The 19,561-nt window shown below is 29.4% G+C and overlaps 2 protein-coding genes across 8 annotated transcripts in view; one reads left to right on the top strand and one right to left on the bottom strand.

Moving 5' to 3' along the window:
* Positions 1–873: 873 nt before the first annotated feature.
* On the bottom strand, positions 874–3,982 carry LOC123296934 (GTP-binding nuclear protein Ran). 2 transcript variants are annotated; one of them, XM_044878650.1, is made up of 3 exons: positions 3,772–3,818; positions 3,034–3,490; positions 874–1,147 (listed from the first exon to the last, which is right to left on the bottom strand). In XM_044878650.1, exons 2-3 carry the CDS (start codon positions 3,463–3,465, stop codon positions 932–934), a joined length of 648 nt encoding a protein of 215 aa, XP_044734585.1. In that variant the 5' UTR covers positions 3,466–3,490; positions 3,772–3,818; the 3' UTR covers positions 874–931. The 2 variants fall into 2 exon arrangements, with proteins under 2 accessions (XP_044734585.1, XP_044734584.1); XM_044878649.1 differs by lacking the exon at positions 3,772–3,818 and adding an exon at positions 3,852–3,982 and having other exon boundaries at positions 875–1,147.
* A 132-nt stretch (positions 3,983–4,114) lies between these two features.
* The window catches only part of LOC123296929 (syntaxin-1A), a 138,071-nt gene continuing 122,624 nt past the window's right edge, over positions 4,115–19,561 (top strand). For all 6 annotated transcript variants that reach the window (XM_044878640.1, XM_044878644.1, XM_044878641.1 and 3 more), the window contains exons 1-2: positions 4,115–4,306; positions 18,436–18,519. In XM_044878640.1, coding sequence (XP_044734575.1) covers positions 4,274–4,306; positions 18,436–18,519 — 117 coding nt within the window. In that variant the 5' untranslated portion in view covers positions 4,115–4,273. The remainder of the gene's footprint in view (positions 4,307–18,435; positions 18,520–19,561) is intronic.

Raw genomic sequence — 19,561 nt, 5'->3', positions numbered from 1 at the left:
GTGAGCACAAATTTATCAATAAAAGATGAAATTGTATGGGAACAAATCAGAGAAATTAAACCTTTAAGATCACCTTGAATTGTTGATGATGAATTGTAAAGGGAATAAGACCTAAACAAACTCTTTTTTTAAAATTAAAAATGTTTATTTTTTTAATGCATTCCAATAAAGTGCTCAAAAATGTTTTTCTCCAGGAAAAAAAATCAGTTTCATTTTACAGTCGTTGGCCACTATGTTTTACGAAATATTTTCGTACGAAAACTTAAGATGTAACACCTATGTAGATTTATGAATAAACCGACATTTTTTTGATATTTATTTTGGAAAATATAAAAAATTTCGATTTATGTCAAATATTGAAAGTAATAAAAAATCTTAACGCATTTGAAATAACTTATTTAAACTAGCAAAAACTTTAATATTAACAATTAAATCAAAATTGAACAAAAAAAATTACGTTTTTCAAAGAATAACGTAGACTTAAGAAAAACTTTAAACAAAAAATTATTAAATTTTGTATTACACTCCTTCTCATACTGTTCCTTCGATATTAGCGCAACAACTACAAAAAAAAACAACAATCTACATAAGTTTTACCTCTTAAACTTTTAACAATAACTGTTATTTATTAAAACATTTTTAAATAAATGAACTTTTGAAATTGTATACGGCTTAAAATTTACTAGCTCTTAATACAAATTTAAATATTACTAAAGCTTTAGTTTAAAGTTATAATGTAACAATAAGCTTACACTGCTTTGTAATTAAAAATAAAAAAAAGTTCTATCTAAAATTACAAAAATGCATATTGAACCTAAACTTTTTTTTTTGTTTGTTTTCATATTTTTTAAATGGATTTGTGTTGTAATTTTTAAACAAACACAAATTATTGTTTTTGATTTTAAATATGTAAATATACCAAATAATTAACTTAAAGATCTTCATCGTCTTCGGGTAAAGCTGTTTCTTGAGCTTCTTTAAGATCATTTTCGATTTGTTGTTGCCAGTGTGGGTCCATATGTACTTCTGGTGGTACTAAAGCGGGCATAGCAACGAATTCAAGATTTGGATCACCAATTAATTTTCGTGCTAACCATAAGAATGGTTTCTCGAAGTTGTAATTTGATTTGGCAGAGATATCGTAATACTGAAAATAAAAAATTTGATATTAGTTATAATAGAAATAATAATAAATATAGTTTCAAATTATGGAAATGGTTTCCTTTCACCATTCGAATATTTATAATAGGCACTGACTAATAAAACTGTAAATTCCTCTCTGTCGATTTGACGCTGGAAATTGTACAGATTTAAAAAGTCAAAATAATGTTTTGGAGTATTTCCATAGTTAAGACTTAAACAATCTCAAGAACTAGGTTAGAAATCAATTAATAAACCTAGTAATTTACTCGACAATTGAACGAATGAAAAATAGTCTTTAATAACATAAATCATCAGGAAAATTCGAGAAGAGCTTATTCTGATCGAGTAAACAATTTAAATATTTCTAAATTATATTTAAAACCAAGCAAAATACTTTTAATGTTAGAAAATGTGTATTTGGAGGACTTGAAACAGAGATAAGGACTATGACAAACATATTGCCGCCCTAAGAAAGATTTTCTGATAAGAAGTTAAAATAGCGATTAAGTTCAATAACAAATTATTTCAATTTCAATGCAGGTAGTACTCTTGTTAAAATTATATTGCGCTTGTTACAAGCTCTGCAGAAGGTTAAACGAAGGGCTCCGAATCTCCCAGGATTTTGCAAATCAAAAAATTACTCTTCTTTATTATACGGGGTGTTAGAAAAGTACCGAAACAGTAAAATAATTTTTCTAGAATCTAAATTCTAGGATGATGAGTTTATTGATACTTTTACAGGGGAGAGTACTATAACTGTGGTGCCACGATTTGACGATGGAATATGGTTAAACAAAGTAAAACAAATTGAAAATGAAGAGTGCTAATTTTCGAGTAATCGACTCCTAAAGTCTATATTTGAAATAACACATATGGCCATTTTTTGTATGTTGAATCGTTTAAATTTGACAAGTTTCTATGAATACTAAAATTTAAAGTTAAACTAAAGTTAACACTTTGAAAGAATTCTGAAAAAAATAAGCCAAAACTCGAAAACTGGTATTTCTTCATTTTCGCTTTATTTATGTGTGTTTGACAATATTCTCTTGTCAAATCGTGGCGCCACAGTTATCGTACTCGAGCCCTTTTACATAAAAAAAGGCGCTGAATACGATGGTGACAAACTAAATTTGTAACCATGAGCTTTATTCTTAAAAATTATGATTTTGGGCGGCAATTTTTCTTGTATTGATGTTTTTTGGCTTTATAAAGAAAACGGTGTGTCGGGCCAAAGAGTTAAGAGAAATAAATTAAGATTTTAACAAAATACATAGTTTGGGACTAGTTTAGTTGCGACCTTTTATCTTTGTTGTTAAATGGATATAATCAATTTATTTCAAACAGAATACTGCAGCAGCTTGCCGCCTTAAAGGGTTAACACTACCCACACAAACATTATTTTTTTTCAAATGCATTATTACAGAAAATTAAGCTTTTCGAACAAAAAATATGCCTACAAATTTCAACAATGTTATCAGTAATTGTATTTTGATTTTCAAAATCACTAAAAAAGCTAAAATTGTCTAAGAAAAATTGCAAAAATTATTTGCACATATAGCTCGAAAACGTTCGTTTTGAGCATGAAAATTATTTAAATTTACCGCGGAAATCTTAAGTTTTTAATGGTAATACAGAAAACTACATTTATGTATATTCATAGGTTCTCAGGAGGTGCCGTCTTTCAATGACACACGGTAGCGTTATGGCGGGAAAAATAAAATCGTTACCTACAAAAACTATTATTATTTACGAGCGAAAACTGTTATTCACAGTAGTCAACTATTGATAATTTTAGACCAAATATCAAACCGTTACTTTAGCAAGATTCTCTATTAATGAATTTCGACTCAATAATATTTTAATTAGAAAAAGAATAGTTAAAAAACTTACTTGTAAATTCTTTTTTCTGTGGAATACAATAGTTTTGGCTTTGACTTTTCTATCTTTAATATCAACTTTATTTCCACATAAAACAATTGGTACATTTTCACACACTCGAACTAAATCCCGATGCCAATTGGGTACATTTTTATACGTAACTCTTGATGTAACATCAAACATAATAATAGCACACTGTCCTTGAATATAATAACCATCACGTAATCCACCAAATTTCTCTTGACCAGCTGTATCCCATACATTAAATCGGATTTGACCACGATTCGTATGAAAAACTAATGGATGTACTTCAACACCTAACGTTGCCACATATTTCTTCTCAAATTCACCAGTAAGATGCCGTTTAACAAATGTAGTTTTTCCTGTACCACCATCCCCAACTAGGACACATTTGAATGTTGGCATATCAGCTTCTTGTGCCATTTTTTCGTGTTATGTTATTTCACTACTGCAAAAAAAAAAAATGTTCTAGAAAAAAACCGTTGACTTGTATTTGAAGGTCAAGCTGATAATTTCGACAAAAAATGATTACAATTTTTAATAAATTTTGGATCAACGATTGCTTTGTGTGGAAAAATTGAAACACACGTTTTTTAATCTTAAATTTATATATCGAAATGGCGCTCTAATATCGTATCATAGGATTTTGAGACAAACCGTCAAACTTAATTTTAATATTATACAAAAACTAATTATTGTTGATAGAAAATTCAACATGCAATTTATTACCGAATTTGTAGGAATCAAATTATGTGAATTTTAAGCCACAATATTATGCGATGGATAGGAAATTAAACGATTTCTCTTACCTGTTAAGAAAGTCGATATGGTTCACAATGGCGTTCTCTAAACAAGCTGAATATAGAAGCCGGTACACGATTCGTTAAAAGTATAAAATTTCAATATTGTATAATATTATGATTTAATTGACTAAAGAAAATTAAATTATTTTATAAAAAAATAATTACAAACAATTCTGCTGATTACTTTTTACGAAATAAATTTCTAAAATTTTGAAATTAACACACGAATGGTATACCGAGTTGACGTCATAGGCGCAAGCGCGTTTCTATAACGGCAGTGCAGAAGAAGCTGAGTTGAGAACGTATCGATTTTTATGATCGTAGTGTCCGTGTTCTTAGTTTTAGTGCCGTTCTGTGCAAAAGTTTTGAATGGGATATTTTTATAAAATTGGGAAAAGTCACAGTGTGTGAGTTTTATTGTTTAGAAAATGACGAAGGATAGATTGGCGGCCCTCGTAGCGGTAAGTTTAAAGTTGTACACCAGAGGGATCAAACATGTTGATTCATTTTTTTTTTTTTTGGAAGGAATTATTTTTTACCTCCATCAAATTTTTTTGAGAGGTTGTTTTTTTTTGGGGGATGTAGCATGCATGTATTGGTTGATGGGTGAATTTTTGACAGTTTGTTAATATTGATTTTATGTGAATAATTTGCATATTTCGGTAGAAAGTATTACCTTTAAAGGTTAAGTGTGTATAATTGATATAATGCTAAATGTCATTTACTGTAAAGTGTCATATATAGCCCCACCCCTTTTGAGAACTGTCATTTATTCATTTTATTTTTGTTAATAAATTGTCAAAAACTCGACTTGTAATTGGTTCTATTTTTGATTTACAACTATGGGTAGGATTTCCGAACCATACAAACTTCACACTGACGTTTCTGTTATCTAAACCTCGTTTCCACCTTGTCACATGTTTCATTGAAGCCGGCCTCATAAAAAATTCCCCGGAACTTTCTTGTATGATAAGATAGTATATTCCAAAAAATGTATGCACTATTTCCTTTTCAATAAAATTATTGCTTCATTTTCAAGAAATGAAAATTATCCCAAGTATGTTAAATAATATTGGGTGTACTTAAAAATTCGTGAGAGTAGATAGTACTTTTCAAGGATCCTTTTTCTGACAATTAGTTGACTTAATTTTCCTTTGAGTGTTACTGTATGTTGGGAAAATTTTTTACCCCAAGTTTTTAACGCTTAGAAGTTATGATGTTATAAATAAAATTTTGGAAAAGGTGTTCATGAAATCACGTAATTAAGCCATTTTTGTTCGCCCGCCTGTCTGGAAAGACGATTACTTAAAAACGAAAAGAGATATCGAGCTAAAATTTATATAGCGTTCTCAGGACGTAAAGAGTGAGTTTGAGCTCGTAAATGAGCAACATAAGTTAATTGGATATGAATTTTATAAACCGTAAAAAATAGAACAAAAATTTAAATTAAAAAAATGTTAGGGCAAAACTTAAGTTTCCATTTTCTCAAAAATTATCAAAGATACAGAGTTTGAGAAAATTATCAAAGATAGAGAAAGTGGGTAGCTTCAAGTAGTGAGCCTGTCTATTGATTCTAATTTTATATTTAATCTGTCCGGTAATATTGAAGGAGTTAAAATGGTCAATTTTCGGGAAAACACTTTTTTTTTTTGCTTAAAAATTCGTTTCTGAGCATGAAGATTTCACAAAATGGGGGAAACAAATTTTCGGTGAAAATTGGTCGTCATTTTACCCTTAAAATATCCTTTTTTTTTTTTTTAACTTATAAAATAACAATTGACTGAGTTAATTGTTGAAACACCTTGGATAGAAATTGTTGGGTTATTTTTTATAAATTAAAATAGTTTAAAAAACAAGAACATATTTTCTTGTCGGCACAATTACGGCGACCGATTTGAGTTTTCAAAAATTTTCGAAAGTATTTTATAGAATTTGTTTTTTTCGTTTTTCGAGAATGTTTTACAAGGCCACTAGTTGAAGCTACCTGAAGCAAATTTCAACTTCCTATCTTTTATAGTTTTCTATAAAAGATAGGAAGATATAAAAGTAAGATGAGTAAGTAAAAGGAAGATGAGTAAGATATAAAAATTTCAACTTGATATCTCTGCGTTTTTGAGTTATCGTGTCCACAGACAGACAGATAACGGATATAGAATACTTATGGGATTTTATGAACACCTATACCAAAATTTTGTTCGTAACATCAATATTTTCGAGCGTTACAAATTTGGGTCTAAACTTAGTATACCTTGATATATATTTAATATATACAGAGTATAAAAATAATACAAGCACTGACATTCAACACTGTTTTTATGGGGTATTTCAACAATTAACTCAGTCAATTGATTGTTTTCATTTCTGTTAATTTAAAAGTTTTAATTTAAAATAAAAAAGTTTGTATATCAATTATGGTGAAACCTATGTGAAAATCTTGATCGGTGATGCTAACCATAAAAATTCATTGCCACCCCCCTGTACACATATGTATGCAAAATTTCAATCAGAAATTGGGAAGTTTGCCAAAATTAACTAGCAATATTTGATTAAAGACACTGGATCAATCTTTTGTAATTGAAAATTGAACTTTCAAAAATTAGTATAAATGGGATTACAATAATCAATTATTTGGACACTAAAAAGGGAAGGTAAAATTACTAGTTTTAGTGATAAAACCACTCAGTTGGCAACACGGACAATGATTCTTTTTTTGAATAATATGATAAACCATTAATTTTCAAAACGATTCTTGGAATTATATTTTTGCTAGAATGAAAATTTTTTTAAATTCAATAGAAATAAAGTTATCTAGGTTTTGCCTCGAAACTCTAGCGGACCACTCGTGGTCCGCAGACCATAGGTTTAGAATCACTGATTTTGGCAAACATTTGCGATTTTAATGCTTCTAACTTCTATTTTTAACCGACTTCAAAAAGCAGAAGGTTCTCAATTCGACTGTATTTTTTTTTTATGTTTGTTACCTCAGAACTTTTGATTGGGTGAATCGATTATGATGATTCTTATTTTATTTGAAAGCTGGAGTTTCCCGTGTGGTCCCCTTTCAATTTGGCCCAGTTCTGACAATGGCATCCATGAGAAAATCATATAAGCCTTAAATTTGCATTAAGTATGTGCGCGACAAATGGGCGAATAACTCAATATCACGCTAACCGATTTCGATTATACTTTTTTCCACCCTCAAGTGGGTGGAAACTAAATTGAGATTTTCGTTGTTCAGGGCAAGCTTATAAAAGCGTGTTCATAAAGGTATTAAATGTCCCAAGGCACTGTTAAAAACGTAAAGAAATTTTACAATTTTTTATTTCGTTTTTCGGGGTGAAAATAATAATTTTCTAACAGAAACTTTAAACAAATTTGAATTAAACATTAATTTTTATTTTCATATTTTTAGCACAAATTAAATTATTATTGGATATTTTATGCATAAAAATAACATGTATAATAGCATGCATATAGGCAATTACATTACATATTCTATAACGATTATAGATTTTCGTATAAAGGGTCTTTTTTAACTTGACATTTGCAAAAATTTGACATTTACAATGATTTTGTGTTTAAATAAAAAAATACTTCTCCACATTCTACATATTTTCTTAAATTCGACAGTTCTCGAATGAGAAATCAATGAAAATATCTGTTATTTTTTTTCTTCAGATAAAAAAAAATTGCGTAAAATTTGAAGAAACCCGATTTTTATGATTTTCGTCCTTCTAAAAGGCCATAAAAAATGAGAGTTCTAATATCTATACTATTTTTATTTGACGTGCAATGCTTACTTTCTCAAAAACATCCCGTAAAATTTTTGGCCTAATTGCATTATAAGTGCTTGGCTGTTAGAGAGCGCGTGAAAACCTCCCAAAACTATGATTTTCTGTTCTATGCATTACATGCTAGAAAATGAGATTTTCATCAATCGACTCGAAGTAAAGTTGAACTAACAACAAAGTTCGAAAAATTTCATTTTCACAATGCACCCGTGAAATCGCTAAAACGTTATTTCCGATTCCGTTTTGACGTGCGAGCTAAAGATTGCTGTAATGAGCTTCGACGGATTTGCCTTTCCCGCAGGGGGATATTTGTCGATGTATTGATATAGAAGAAAGGTTGAGACTTGATCAGACCCGTGGCGAATACATACCATTCTGAAATCGTCTTTTGAATAAGTTTCAGATTCGATTGATTTTTCGCAAATAAACAGATATTGGAAATTATATGTTTATAAAATTTTTAAAATTTTTTTTTGATTATATTTATTAAAAATGAAAAGAATGGTTTTGTATTGAAAATAAAATACTGGTGTTGATTTGTGGTTATATCGTGTGTTATAACCTCAAAATATTGTGGAGACAATGTGGTTAACGCATACCATTTGTAATAATAAAAATTTGGGTTATTATTTAAATTATTAAAAATTACTGCAATCGATGAATTTAGTGTTAACAATAACACTTTTTTAGACTGACCATTAAAACCATTAAACATTACTACAATCGATGATGATTGTAGTGTTGAAAATAACACAAAAAACGACTCAACTGTCGATTTCGTAAGCAGTAAGACGGGTTCAGAGGCGTCTACAAATTTTGTGAACTAAAGTGATGAGGGAGAAATGTATTACTGAAAAAACAAAAGAAAACCTTGACCCGTTACCCGGTGTTACCCAGGGGTTTTTGGGGCCTCTATACACGAATATCAATACGAAAGTGGCCCCCGAGGTACCTGGTCTATAGAACGAGCATTATGCACCTCATCTCGTGGAATTTTACGACAAAATGTAACATATTTCGTCATTGGGCATCCCTCTTTCATCCTCCTTGGGCATAAGATATCTCGGGGCCCATTCGTAGTAATATTCGTGTTCAGCGGTCACGAAAACTTCCGAGTAACGACTTTCGACGAATTATGTTACATATTCTCGTATACGTATGCACGTGTGTGGCTATGATTGACTAACGCATTAGTCAATCATAAGTATCTTTCTTATACACATTGCTGAATGTATTTGTACTCTCTTATTCTCATGGATGTATCAGGCCAAATGATTACGGCAATATACAAATAAAACCACGCTGTGCACATACGAGTTGCGCAAAAGTCTGGAATATAGCTGAAATAGCCGCTAGGATGTAAAGATATCAAAAAATGACTTTATATAAAAAGTTATTGTGCAATATTTTGTGGGCAGGGTTTTTAGTATCTCAATGTTCGGGAACTAATACTGACATCTAAATTATTGAACTTTAAGAGCTGAAAATAATATGATAATAAACTCTTATGAAATCATTTGTACCCCACTTTTTACCCCATTTTTTTTTTAATGAAGGGCAAAATATAACGTATAATTTGTAAAGTACTTTTTTATAATTTAATTGATTGTATATTATTCATGTTATTACCTATGTATACCATTTTTTTAAATTTATTTATTACAAAATGTTCATTTGTACGTTAATGTATAAATAATTTAAAATAAACATTTCACATGATAAATAATAAAGGCCATTTAAATAAAGTAGCTCTTTGATAAGAATCTATTATAGAACATAACGATAATTCAATACCTTGACTGTTTATTTGCCAAAATATCGTATATTATTTATCTAGCCTGCTTTTTCCTGTCCACGAGAAATCTTATCCCTGTATCAAATTACATGATTTAAATCCTATTACTGGGTAATGGCGAAAAATAGACTTTCGATCTAGAGAAATTATATTTAGATTTAATTTTGTTAATTATGTAATTTGTATATCATAACTATAATAAAATTGCCTATAAATAAAAAGAAAGTAAATTACTCACTTATATATTATAATTTCTCTGACCGTTTTTTAGCCATGGGCATGGGTGCCGTATTACGAAATTTCGTACGAGTCAAGCTAGTAACATCATAATAATAATATTTTAATCATAATAATTATTATTATTCAAAAAAAATTTGTTAAGAAAAAATACTAACGAAAAAATGGGGTATACAAGTTAAAATTAAGAATTGACTGAATGAATTGTTGAAATATCCTGTAAGTACAGAATCTGAGAACAAATTGTCACCCGAAGGCGAGTTGTCTCCGGGTAAGAAGTGTCATTTTATACAAGTAAAGTTTTAGGATTCTTCCGAGGTCAGACGCTACACAGAAAACACATAGCTTCTCCAGATCCAATGTTAGTCAAAGATTGTAATCCCCTAACATTCTTACTCTTAGGAATACATACACACTAATTTTCAGTTTTTATACTTTGACGTATGACTGACAGGCGCTAGCGATACTTATTTATTCATGACTAGCATAATACCCGCCCGCTGAGCTGGGCTTAAAAGTAAAGACCATTGTGTTATAGCCTCTCGAAGGTATTGTTTTACACAGTTAAAATATATATTCTAATTTCAAATTTTTTTAAATGTTACCTATATAGTCTTAATTCATTGAGTGTGTCAGAATAGGTGGCCATGAATTGTGTATCGTTAACTTTTTTTATAGAATTCTATAATTTATGGTTCATAATGTCTGTTCATAGATGGCAGTATAAACGTATGTTCATAACGAACTGTCATAGACTAATTTAATATTTTTTTAAATATATCTTTATAAATTATAACTCATGTTTTATTCTGATATATGAGCTATATTATTGCCAAGGTTCATTCAAATCCATTGAGTAGTTTTTCGTGAAAGCGTAGCAAACAAAGAAACAAACAACCTTACATTCACATTTATATTATATAGTGATAGGGATAATATAACAAATAATAATTTTATCGTGTAAATAAGATTATAGAATTATTTATGTATTAGCGTCCAAATGACCACTGCGTTATTTATTAATAATATTATAAAATATTGTTTCCGGTTATAATATGTTTTATTTTGTCGAATTTACAATACGGTAGCTATTGATTTTTTTTGTATGCTATTAAAGTTATCGTATGTACAGAGTGATTTGAAAATATTTTAAACAAGTGACCAGAAACAATTGTCGAATTAATTGTTGGAATACCATGGATAGAAAGTGTTGAATATCATTATATACCAAAAATTTGTTCATTGATATCATTTTATATTGTCATCAGAGCAAAATTAAATTTTGGGGGTAATTTTTTCGAAAATCTGGACATGCAATTTTTTTTTTTGACTTTTAACGGGAGAATGCTTGTGTAATGCAGGTACTTGCGATGTATATTGTGATAAAATATAAAACCTAATGAACACGCAACAGTTAGGGCATGCTAACCAGATGTCAGTGACCTAGATTTTCTATTATCAAGTTCTATATAGCTTAGACGTTGTACTATTTTCCTTAAATATCACAGAAATTTTTATGTACATAAAGTACTGTTATAAAACTAACTACACTAACCCAGAGACAATATACAGAGTGTTGTAAGAAGGTCTGTACACTGAAAAAACAATTCTTAATATCAATCGATATGAGGTTATCTCAATAGGAATAGGAAAGGGCCAACTTCGGGGTGAGGTTGTCATTATTTTAATTTTTCTTCAGTGTACAGATGTACTGGGTAAAGTGCAAACAAATTTATAGAACCGATAGCTTCGGAGATACAGCTTTTCAAAGTCTGTCTATTTTATTCAACTTACGATTTTTCACAAAATTTCATATTGTAAACCGTTAGACATAGAACAAAACTAAATGTAAAAAAGTTCCTTATAAAAAAATTAATAATTGTTTTTTAAAACATCACTGTTTACCCGTGAAGGTGCAAATAAGGAGAAAATTTTGGTGTCCATTTGCTCCAAAACTAACTAAAGATAGAGAGTGGAAAATTTGTAGGTAGCTTCATCTAGTGGTCTTGTGAAACATTCTGGAAAAACGAAATACAATTCTAGAAAATACTTTTTCGAATTTTTCGAAAACCAGTGATGTTTACGGAAAAATTTTCCAAATAAAAGTTGTGTATTGTTTTATAAGAGTCATTTTTTACATCTAATTTTTTGTTCTATCTCTAACGGTTTACAATGTATCTTCAAAACTGCGGGTCCTATAAAAAGTGATTTTATCACAAATTGTTAAAAATTTAGCCTTCTTTAAAAAGGAATACAAAATTTTTTTATGAAAAACAATCCTTCTAGGTCAAAATCGGCAAAAACTGAAGTAAGGACAAAATTTTAGAGGTTTTTATATTTTTCGACATGGTTCGATCGTCTACCGAGGTCGAAAGCTTGGATTTAACATTGCCTCTACCTTGCAAACAACATATCAAAAAAACTAAAAATACCGGATTTGATGCAGCGTTCAATCTTTAATATAATTAACCGTAATAGTGGCTTTAGATTTGACCTTAACCTTGACCTTGACCATGAAGGTCATGAACTCTCTCATACTCATTGATTTAAAATTCCATGAATCCCAAAAAACATGAAACTTACATAACTTAATAAAATGATTATTTCAAAACCTTTTCCATGATTAAGCTAAGTCTTTCAAAGATACATTTAAGGAGGATCCCTCACCAGTAATAGAAAAAAATAAATTAGTAGAAAATGATCCAAATTTTTAGTATGTTGTAGTTAACGACACATATTATTAAATCAAAAAAAATTTGGGTATCTTATCGATCAATTAAGAGAGTAATTAATTAATTAAAAATACACTAAATAACATACCATGATATGAGGATGATTATGTTATTTAGTGTATTTTTAATTAAGAATTACTCTCTTAATTGATCGATAAGATACCCAAATTTTTTTTTGATTTAATAATATGTATCGTTAACTACAACATACTAAAAATTTGGATCATTTTCTACTAATTTATTTTTTTCTATTACTGGTGAGGGATTCTCCTTAAACAATCAGGTTTTCTGTAAAGAAAATGTACTGGGGAAAATTTTTCTGGATATTTCAAAAAACTCCACAAGAAATTTAAATTAAATTTTAATAAAAAAAATAGGAGTTGATGATTATTGTTGATTACAATTTGTATGATATCTTTTAAACTTTAGACAATGTCATTAACAAAATTTCTTGTGTATTATATATACAGTAGAATCTCGATAAGTTAAACCTCGGTAACATAAAAACCTTAGTTACTTCAAAAAATACTACGTTCCCTTCCCATCAGAGGCCAAAACCTCTATAGCTTAAAATACGCAACCTCTATAACTTAAATAAATAATTTCTGTTAGGCCCTCAGTAACTAAAAGAAATGTTTCCACAACCTCTATAACATAAAATTGTGTGAATGAGTCATTTTGAAAGAGTGTCAAAACAAATGGTTTCGATATTTATTGCTTGCTTTATTGCTTATATCATTTATAGAGCAGTGTAGCAACATAGAAGATAATGTATTCTCCTCTCTATTTGTCATTGAAAATCAAATCGATTTAGAAACAGTGAATTTTTTAAAACAAAAGAAAATCACAGATTTTTATAAGTAGACTAAACCTTTAGTTGTTGTTTTATTTTTATGTAATGTAAGTAATGTGAATAAATATGATTACATATGTATTTAATTTTCAGTATTTTATTGAACCCATCCTTCTGATGCATTCAATAACATAGACCCTTGATAACTAAAAACCTCTATAACTTAAAATATTTTTTGTTTCCCTTGGACTTTAACTTATCGAGATTCTACTGTATAATTAAGTTAAATCATATTAGATATGAATATAAATTTACAAGTTGTGTCAAGTTTTATAAAATATCATTTGCATATAAATACATATAATTTTGATAATATTAGTCATGGCATAGCAGTGAATGTATAAGTAAAGTATAAATGAAAGCCTAGCTTCCGTTGTGATATTATATCAATAATTTATATATGTTCCATCTACTCAAACTATCTCTACATTCTGTATTTTGAGTTAGTTTGTGAGCTTTATCACAAACACACACATAAATACATAAATACATACAAACATACACGTAAATACTTTATCCATTAAAAGTTTTTCAGTAGCTTATTATTTAATTTCTATGTACAGTGTGTTTGCAGCAAAATTTTTTTTAATGCCCATTCAAAATAGTTTTTAATAAAATTAACATTAAACAAGTGAAAACAAACAATTGACTGATTTAATTCTTGAAATACCATGTATAGACAGTGTTGATTAAACTGTCACATTACTTATACATACATGTCACACATACATAACTGATATTCCCATATAATACATACTATACAATTTGCATCCTCACGGGAAAACAGTGATATTTACGAAAAAATGTTTCAAACAAAAGTTGTTTATTTTTTTATAAGGAACATTTTTTACATTTAAACTTTTGTTCTATCTCTAACGGTTTACAAGATAAGTCTTACGGACCCAAGACCCAATTGATCGATGTTGGTCATTTACGAACTCGACCTCACTTTTTACGCCCTGAGCACGCTATAAAAATTTCAGCTTGATATCTTTTTTGTTTTTGAGTTATTGTCTTGACAGACAGACACAACCGAAAATGAACTAATTAGGGAATTTTATGAACACCTATACCAAAATTTTTAATATTTTTATGCGTTACAAACTTGGGACTAAACTTACTATACCTTGATATATTTCATATATACATGGTATAAAACTATTGAATGTTAATAACTCACTCTCGTTAATTTTAAAACCACACTTTCTGACCAAACTGACTTTTTGGATTTACTTTTTGGAACTATTTAATTTTTATTTTATTTAGAAAAAGTTTTTATACCATGTATATATGAAATATACATAGTTTATTAAGTTTAGTCCCAAGTTTGTAACGCTTAAAAATAATGATGATAGGAAAAAAATTTTGTCATAGGTATTCATAAAATCACCTAATTAATCCATTTCCGGTTGTCCGTCCATCCGTCCGTCCGTCTGTGGACACGATAACTCAAAAACGAAAAAAGATATCGAGCTGAAATTTTTACAGCGTACTCAGGACGTAAAAAGTGAGGTCAAGTTCGTAAATGAGCATCATAGGTCAATTGGGTCTTAGGTCCGTAGGACCCATCTTGTAAACCGTTAGAGATAGAACAAAAGTTTAAATGTAAAAAATGTTCCTTATCAAAAATTAAACAACTTTTGTTTGAAACTTCACATCACTGTTTACCCGTGAGGGCGCCAGTTATGTATGTGCCACATGTTTGTATGTGTTATGTGATAAAGAAATCAACACTGACTATGCATGGTATTTCAACAATTAACTCAGTCAATTGTTTGTTTTCACTTTTTAATATTGATACCCTTTTTCATGTAGGGCAGTTCAGTTAAAATTTTACGCCCAGATAAACAGAAAACTTTATTGATATTTGAAAAATTACGTACGTTGTTGTATAATTTTTTAACAATGAAAAAAATTAAATAATAATATCTTTTATTAAAAAGAAAATGTATTCGTTTTTGAAAAAGGTTTTTCATTTATCATTTTGTTACATATACAATAGAAAATTTAACATTTTTGTTGTGTACGTACGTTCTATGAATACAAAATTTCCACCAATCAAATGCCTAACATTAACAATGAAACAACCGACGGTTTTTTTGTATAAACATTTTTCACGATTCCTTAAGTTCTGTATACATATATGTATACAGAACTTACAGAACTTACAGAGAGTACAGATTATGTCCACTTAAAAATCGATATGGATACTGAAACCATGGTTTTATGTGGTTGGGTATCGGTGAAAATGATATCCTGGTCTTTTTCAAAAAGGAAAAGACGTATCTTTTATGATAAACATTACTGCACTTGCTTTAAAAGAATTTCTTTTTTATTTTTCTTCTATAGTGGGTACTCGAAATTGGACGGAGTGACGAAAAACCAAAGCTTATTTGTTATTTCGTCAGCACTCGCGTTAACTATACGGGAATCTTCAGTCCTGTGATGAGAGATTTGCTCACACGTTTTGCACTTTCGTCAAATATTTCGCGCGTTATATATTCTTTAACTTTGTAAATCATAACCTCTACATAATTTTATATAAATTTATTTTTAGCTAATTAAAAATAGTTTCATTACGTGTTTGTTGATTCATATGCGAGAGTGAAAATATTAGAGCAGAGAAATAACCTAAATAATTAAATTCCTTTTAACTAGTTTCTCCATATTTTACTCTCGTCATAAGAGAAATCCTCACAATTTGGGTAAAGTTTTGGTGTCAATTTTCTCCAAAATTATAAAAGATAATTAATTAAAAATTTGTAGGTAGCTTCAACAAGTGAGTTTTTACTAGAACAAATGGAGGGCCGCAGGCCGCCATAAATTTATTATTTTTTCTCAATTTCGTAACTTATTAAAAATAATGTAAGCACTGATTCTATACAGATCATTTCAACAATTAACTCAGTTCATTGCTTATTTTCACTTATTTATTTTAATTTCAAGCTTTATCTCTTAGTAGGGTTGTAGTAATCGAACCCCTAATCCTTAGATCAGGTTTTAGCGAGAGTCTTTTCGGCAGGTTTCAACTATCTTGAAAATTTGATTCTTTATTAAGTATGCTTCATTTACTACGTCCTTCTCTTAGTCTTATGCCATTTTATTGGAAACGAATTAATAGTTCAGAAGATCTGAATTTTATTCATTTGATCAAATATTTTTATACCATGTATATATGAAATATACATAGTATATTAAGTTTAGTCCCAAGTTTGTAACGCTTAAAAATAATGATGCTAGGAAAAAAATTTTGTCATAGGTGTTCATAAAATCACCTAATTAGTCCATTTTCGGTTGTCCGTCCGTCCGTCCGTCTGTGGACACGCTAACTTAAAAACGAAAAAATATATCGAGCTGAAATTTTTACAGCGTACTCTGGACGTAAAAAGTGAGGTCAAGTTCGTAAATGAGCATCATAGGTCAATTGGGTCTTGGGTCCGTAGGACCCATCTTGCAAAACCGTTAGAGATAAAACAAAAGATTAAATGTAAAAAATGTTCCTTATAAAAAATTAAACAACTTTCGTTTGAAACATTTTTTCGTAAACATTACTGTTTACCCGTGAGGGCGCCAATTAGGCGGAAATTTTATAATATGTACTATACTTGATTATCTGCAGTTATGTATGTGTCACATGTTTGTATGTGTTATGTGATAAAGAAATCAACACTGACTATGCATGGTATTTCAAGAATTAACTCAGTCAATTGTTTGTTTTCACTTGTTGTGTTAAATAAATTGTGTATCATATTTCAAGAAATTGTGTATCATATCTGATATGAATTTTCATAAGTTTACAATATTTCATTCAAACTTGCTAAATTTATTTTTAGATTTCTATTATTATTTCCTTTACATAGAAAAAAAACAAACTTTCAATCAAAAACTTGTGAAGAGTTTTCTGTTAAGTTAGAAGTTAGAACACGATGCGATGTCTGTATTCTGTATAATATATTATTTACAGAATTTTAACACATAACTTTTTCAGTCCAATATTTTTATTACACATATACATATAATAATTTAATCTCAGTAGAATTGGAAAATTTATTTTTGTTCATATTAATCCCGTCACTAGCAAGGGATCTGTACCCATGAAGTAATTGACATGAGATTTAAATCATTGCTTATGTTTTTTGACCCGTCGAAACGATTTTTGTGTTCTCGATTAGTCAATCGAGATCGCGTTTTCTCTTTTTGGGAGGTTTCAAAATATTCCTTCATACGATTCACCCAACAATTTGTATATGTTATCTCTGTTATTTAATTCTAAAGTTTCCAGAAGGATTTGTTCTTAAAATAAACCGTTTTTTTTGATATCGCATCCCGAAATATAAAGAAATTGTGTGTGTCAGCTCTGGCGCACGAGTGGAGCTTACCCCTTTAGTGTTGAGTAGTGTGCTATAACCGTCAGGTTATTGTCAGTTTCAAACAATATATACTTTGTCGACAACACACAAGGATACAAGTTATATACATGCAGTACTAAAAAGTGAAAGGCGTGCACGAGATAGATTGCGAACTAAAAACTCCTAATATGAAAATCGATTCTTAAGGAGTAAACTCTGTTAATTGTGGAATTTCCGCGAAATTTGGTTCCCCGTTTTGGCGAGGTTCAGATTAAAATCGAAGCGTGATCCGGTTTAGCTTGTTAGCTTGTTCATTTATGATATTTATTTTTTAATATCGGAATAATTATGATATCTATAGGTTGGTAATATTAATGTTTGATGTCATTCATAACACGTACGTACGTTATAATCATTCAATATTTATGGTTTATTTTGAAAAAAATATGTATTTCAATGCCCATAAAATCTGGCAGTTTGACTGGCAGTAAAAAATGAATAAATGACAGATGATTGGGGCTGACATTCATATCTATTACATCATATTGGTAGCATAGTCATCATTTTTGTTTTGGTGTTAAAGTATTTTATTCGATAATATATACAGTGTGTCCAGTTAAGACGGCACCATATGCAAAACTTTTTTATTATTTGATCTCAACTATTTCGCTATAACCGATTTTGACTGTATCACCATAATTAAACCTATTTGTTTTTAGTAATGAATTACTAAATTTCTATGTTGAATTAATGACTTTCAAAAAAGTTTGAATATCATTAATTTTTTTTCAACTGACAGATATAAATGTATTTAAGCAATTTTTATTTTACAGGCGCAAAGCGATGATGATGATGTGGGCCCAGATGATGTTTCCGTTAACGTCGAAGGAGGTTTTATGGACGAGTTTTTTGCAGAGGTATGTATTTTCAAAATATCACTTATCAATTGAGCTAGTTTTGGCTATTATTAAATTACGATAATAATTTTTTGTTTAACCGTTATTTTTTGATTAATTGTTTTAAATATTTAAATTAATAAAATATGGAAGTAACAGACGAATTGGCATATATCTAAATTTACGGTAAATTATGAAAAAAAATTTGTAGCATGGTGGAAATGATAAAGAAGGGTTAATCTGGCAAATGCTTTGTGGCCTTTATATCAGTTGCACTTGCGCAATGAGCTTATTAAATTAAAATTTTCTCTTGTCACATTCTGTAGAATTGGAGAAAACTTATGTCTGTACTTTTCACTTAAAACTTGTGGTTTTGTTTTATTTAAGTGAATGTTCGTGGTTCTGTACGTATGTGGATATGTACAATGTGTTTTACTTCATACAATTTTATATAATAGAAACTAGGTTACGTAATAACTTTTGTATTTGCAATGCTTGTATCTTGTTTAACATAGTATGTATTAGTATAGTAAAGGATGTTACTAAAATCGGCCATAATTAACAGAAAAATGAAATAAATCGCTCAATTTTAGCTAAAACCTGATGGAATATGTTACCTAGGTGTCAAATATCATTTGTAAACCATTAGTGGAATAAATCTATCGAATTTTGATCATCAATTCGGGAAATTTATGAAGAAAGCTATTTTTACAATAATTGAATATTTCCGCTGTGCATAAAAAACATGAAATTTAAAAAAAAAGAAGTTAAAATCCGATGATTTGCTTGAACTTTACGAGCTGTAGTAATTTTATAGAAAAATTTGTTTTTCTCAAAATTGAGGTTATGTGTCGGAATTTCGATTCTTGCCCCAATTTCCTAGATCAGTTTTTTGTATTTTTAAAATACGTATTTTCGACTACCAAGTAGTCATCATCAGTAAGAATTAGCTAATGATAACTCTTATTATGAATGTTACTCTTTGCTAATTTGGTGGCGGACTGCACACTTACTATGAATGTTACTCTTTGCTAATTTGGTTTCGGACTGAACGTAGTATCAG

The sequence above is a fragment of the Chrysoperla carnea genome, chromosome 3 (genome assembly GCF_905475395.1).
Source record: "Chrysoperla carnea chromosome 3, inChrCarn1.1, whole genome shotgun sequence".
Lineage (NCBI taxonomy): Eukaryota > Metazoa > Arthropoda > Insecta > Neuroptera > Chrysopidae > Chrysoperla > Chrysoperla carnea.
Note: the sequence above shows the minus strand (reverse complement) of the source record. Positions and strands in the feature narration are given on the sequence as shown.

What these genes read in the sequence shown, in the direction of transcription:
- LOC123296934 (XM_044878649.1), bottom strand. Translation starts at nt 3,465, where the DNA reads ATGGCACAAGAAGCTGATATGCCAACATTCAAATGTGTCCTAGTTGGG. An exon ending in ACAGAAAAAAGAATTTACAA is followed by an intron (nt 1,148 to 3,033) that starts GTAAGTTTTTTA and finishes TTTTATTTTCAG; the next exon opens with TATTACGATATCTCTGCCAA.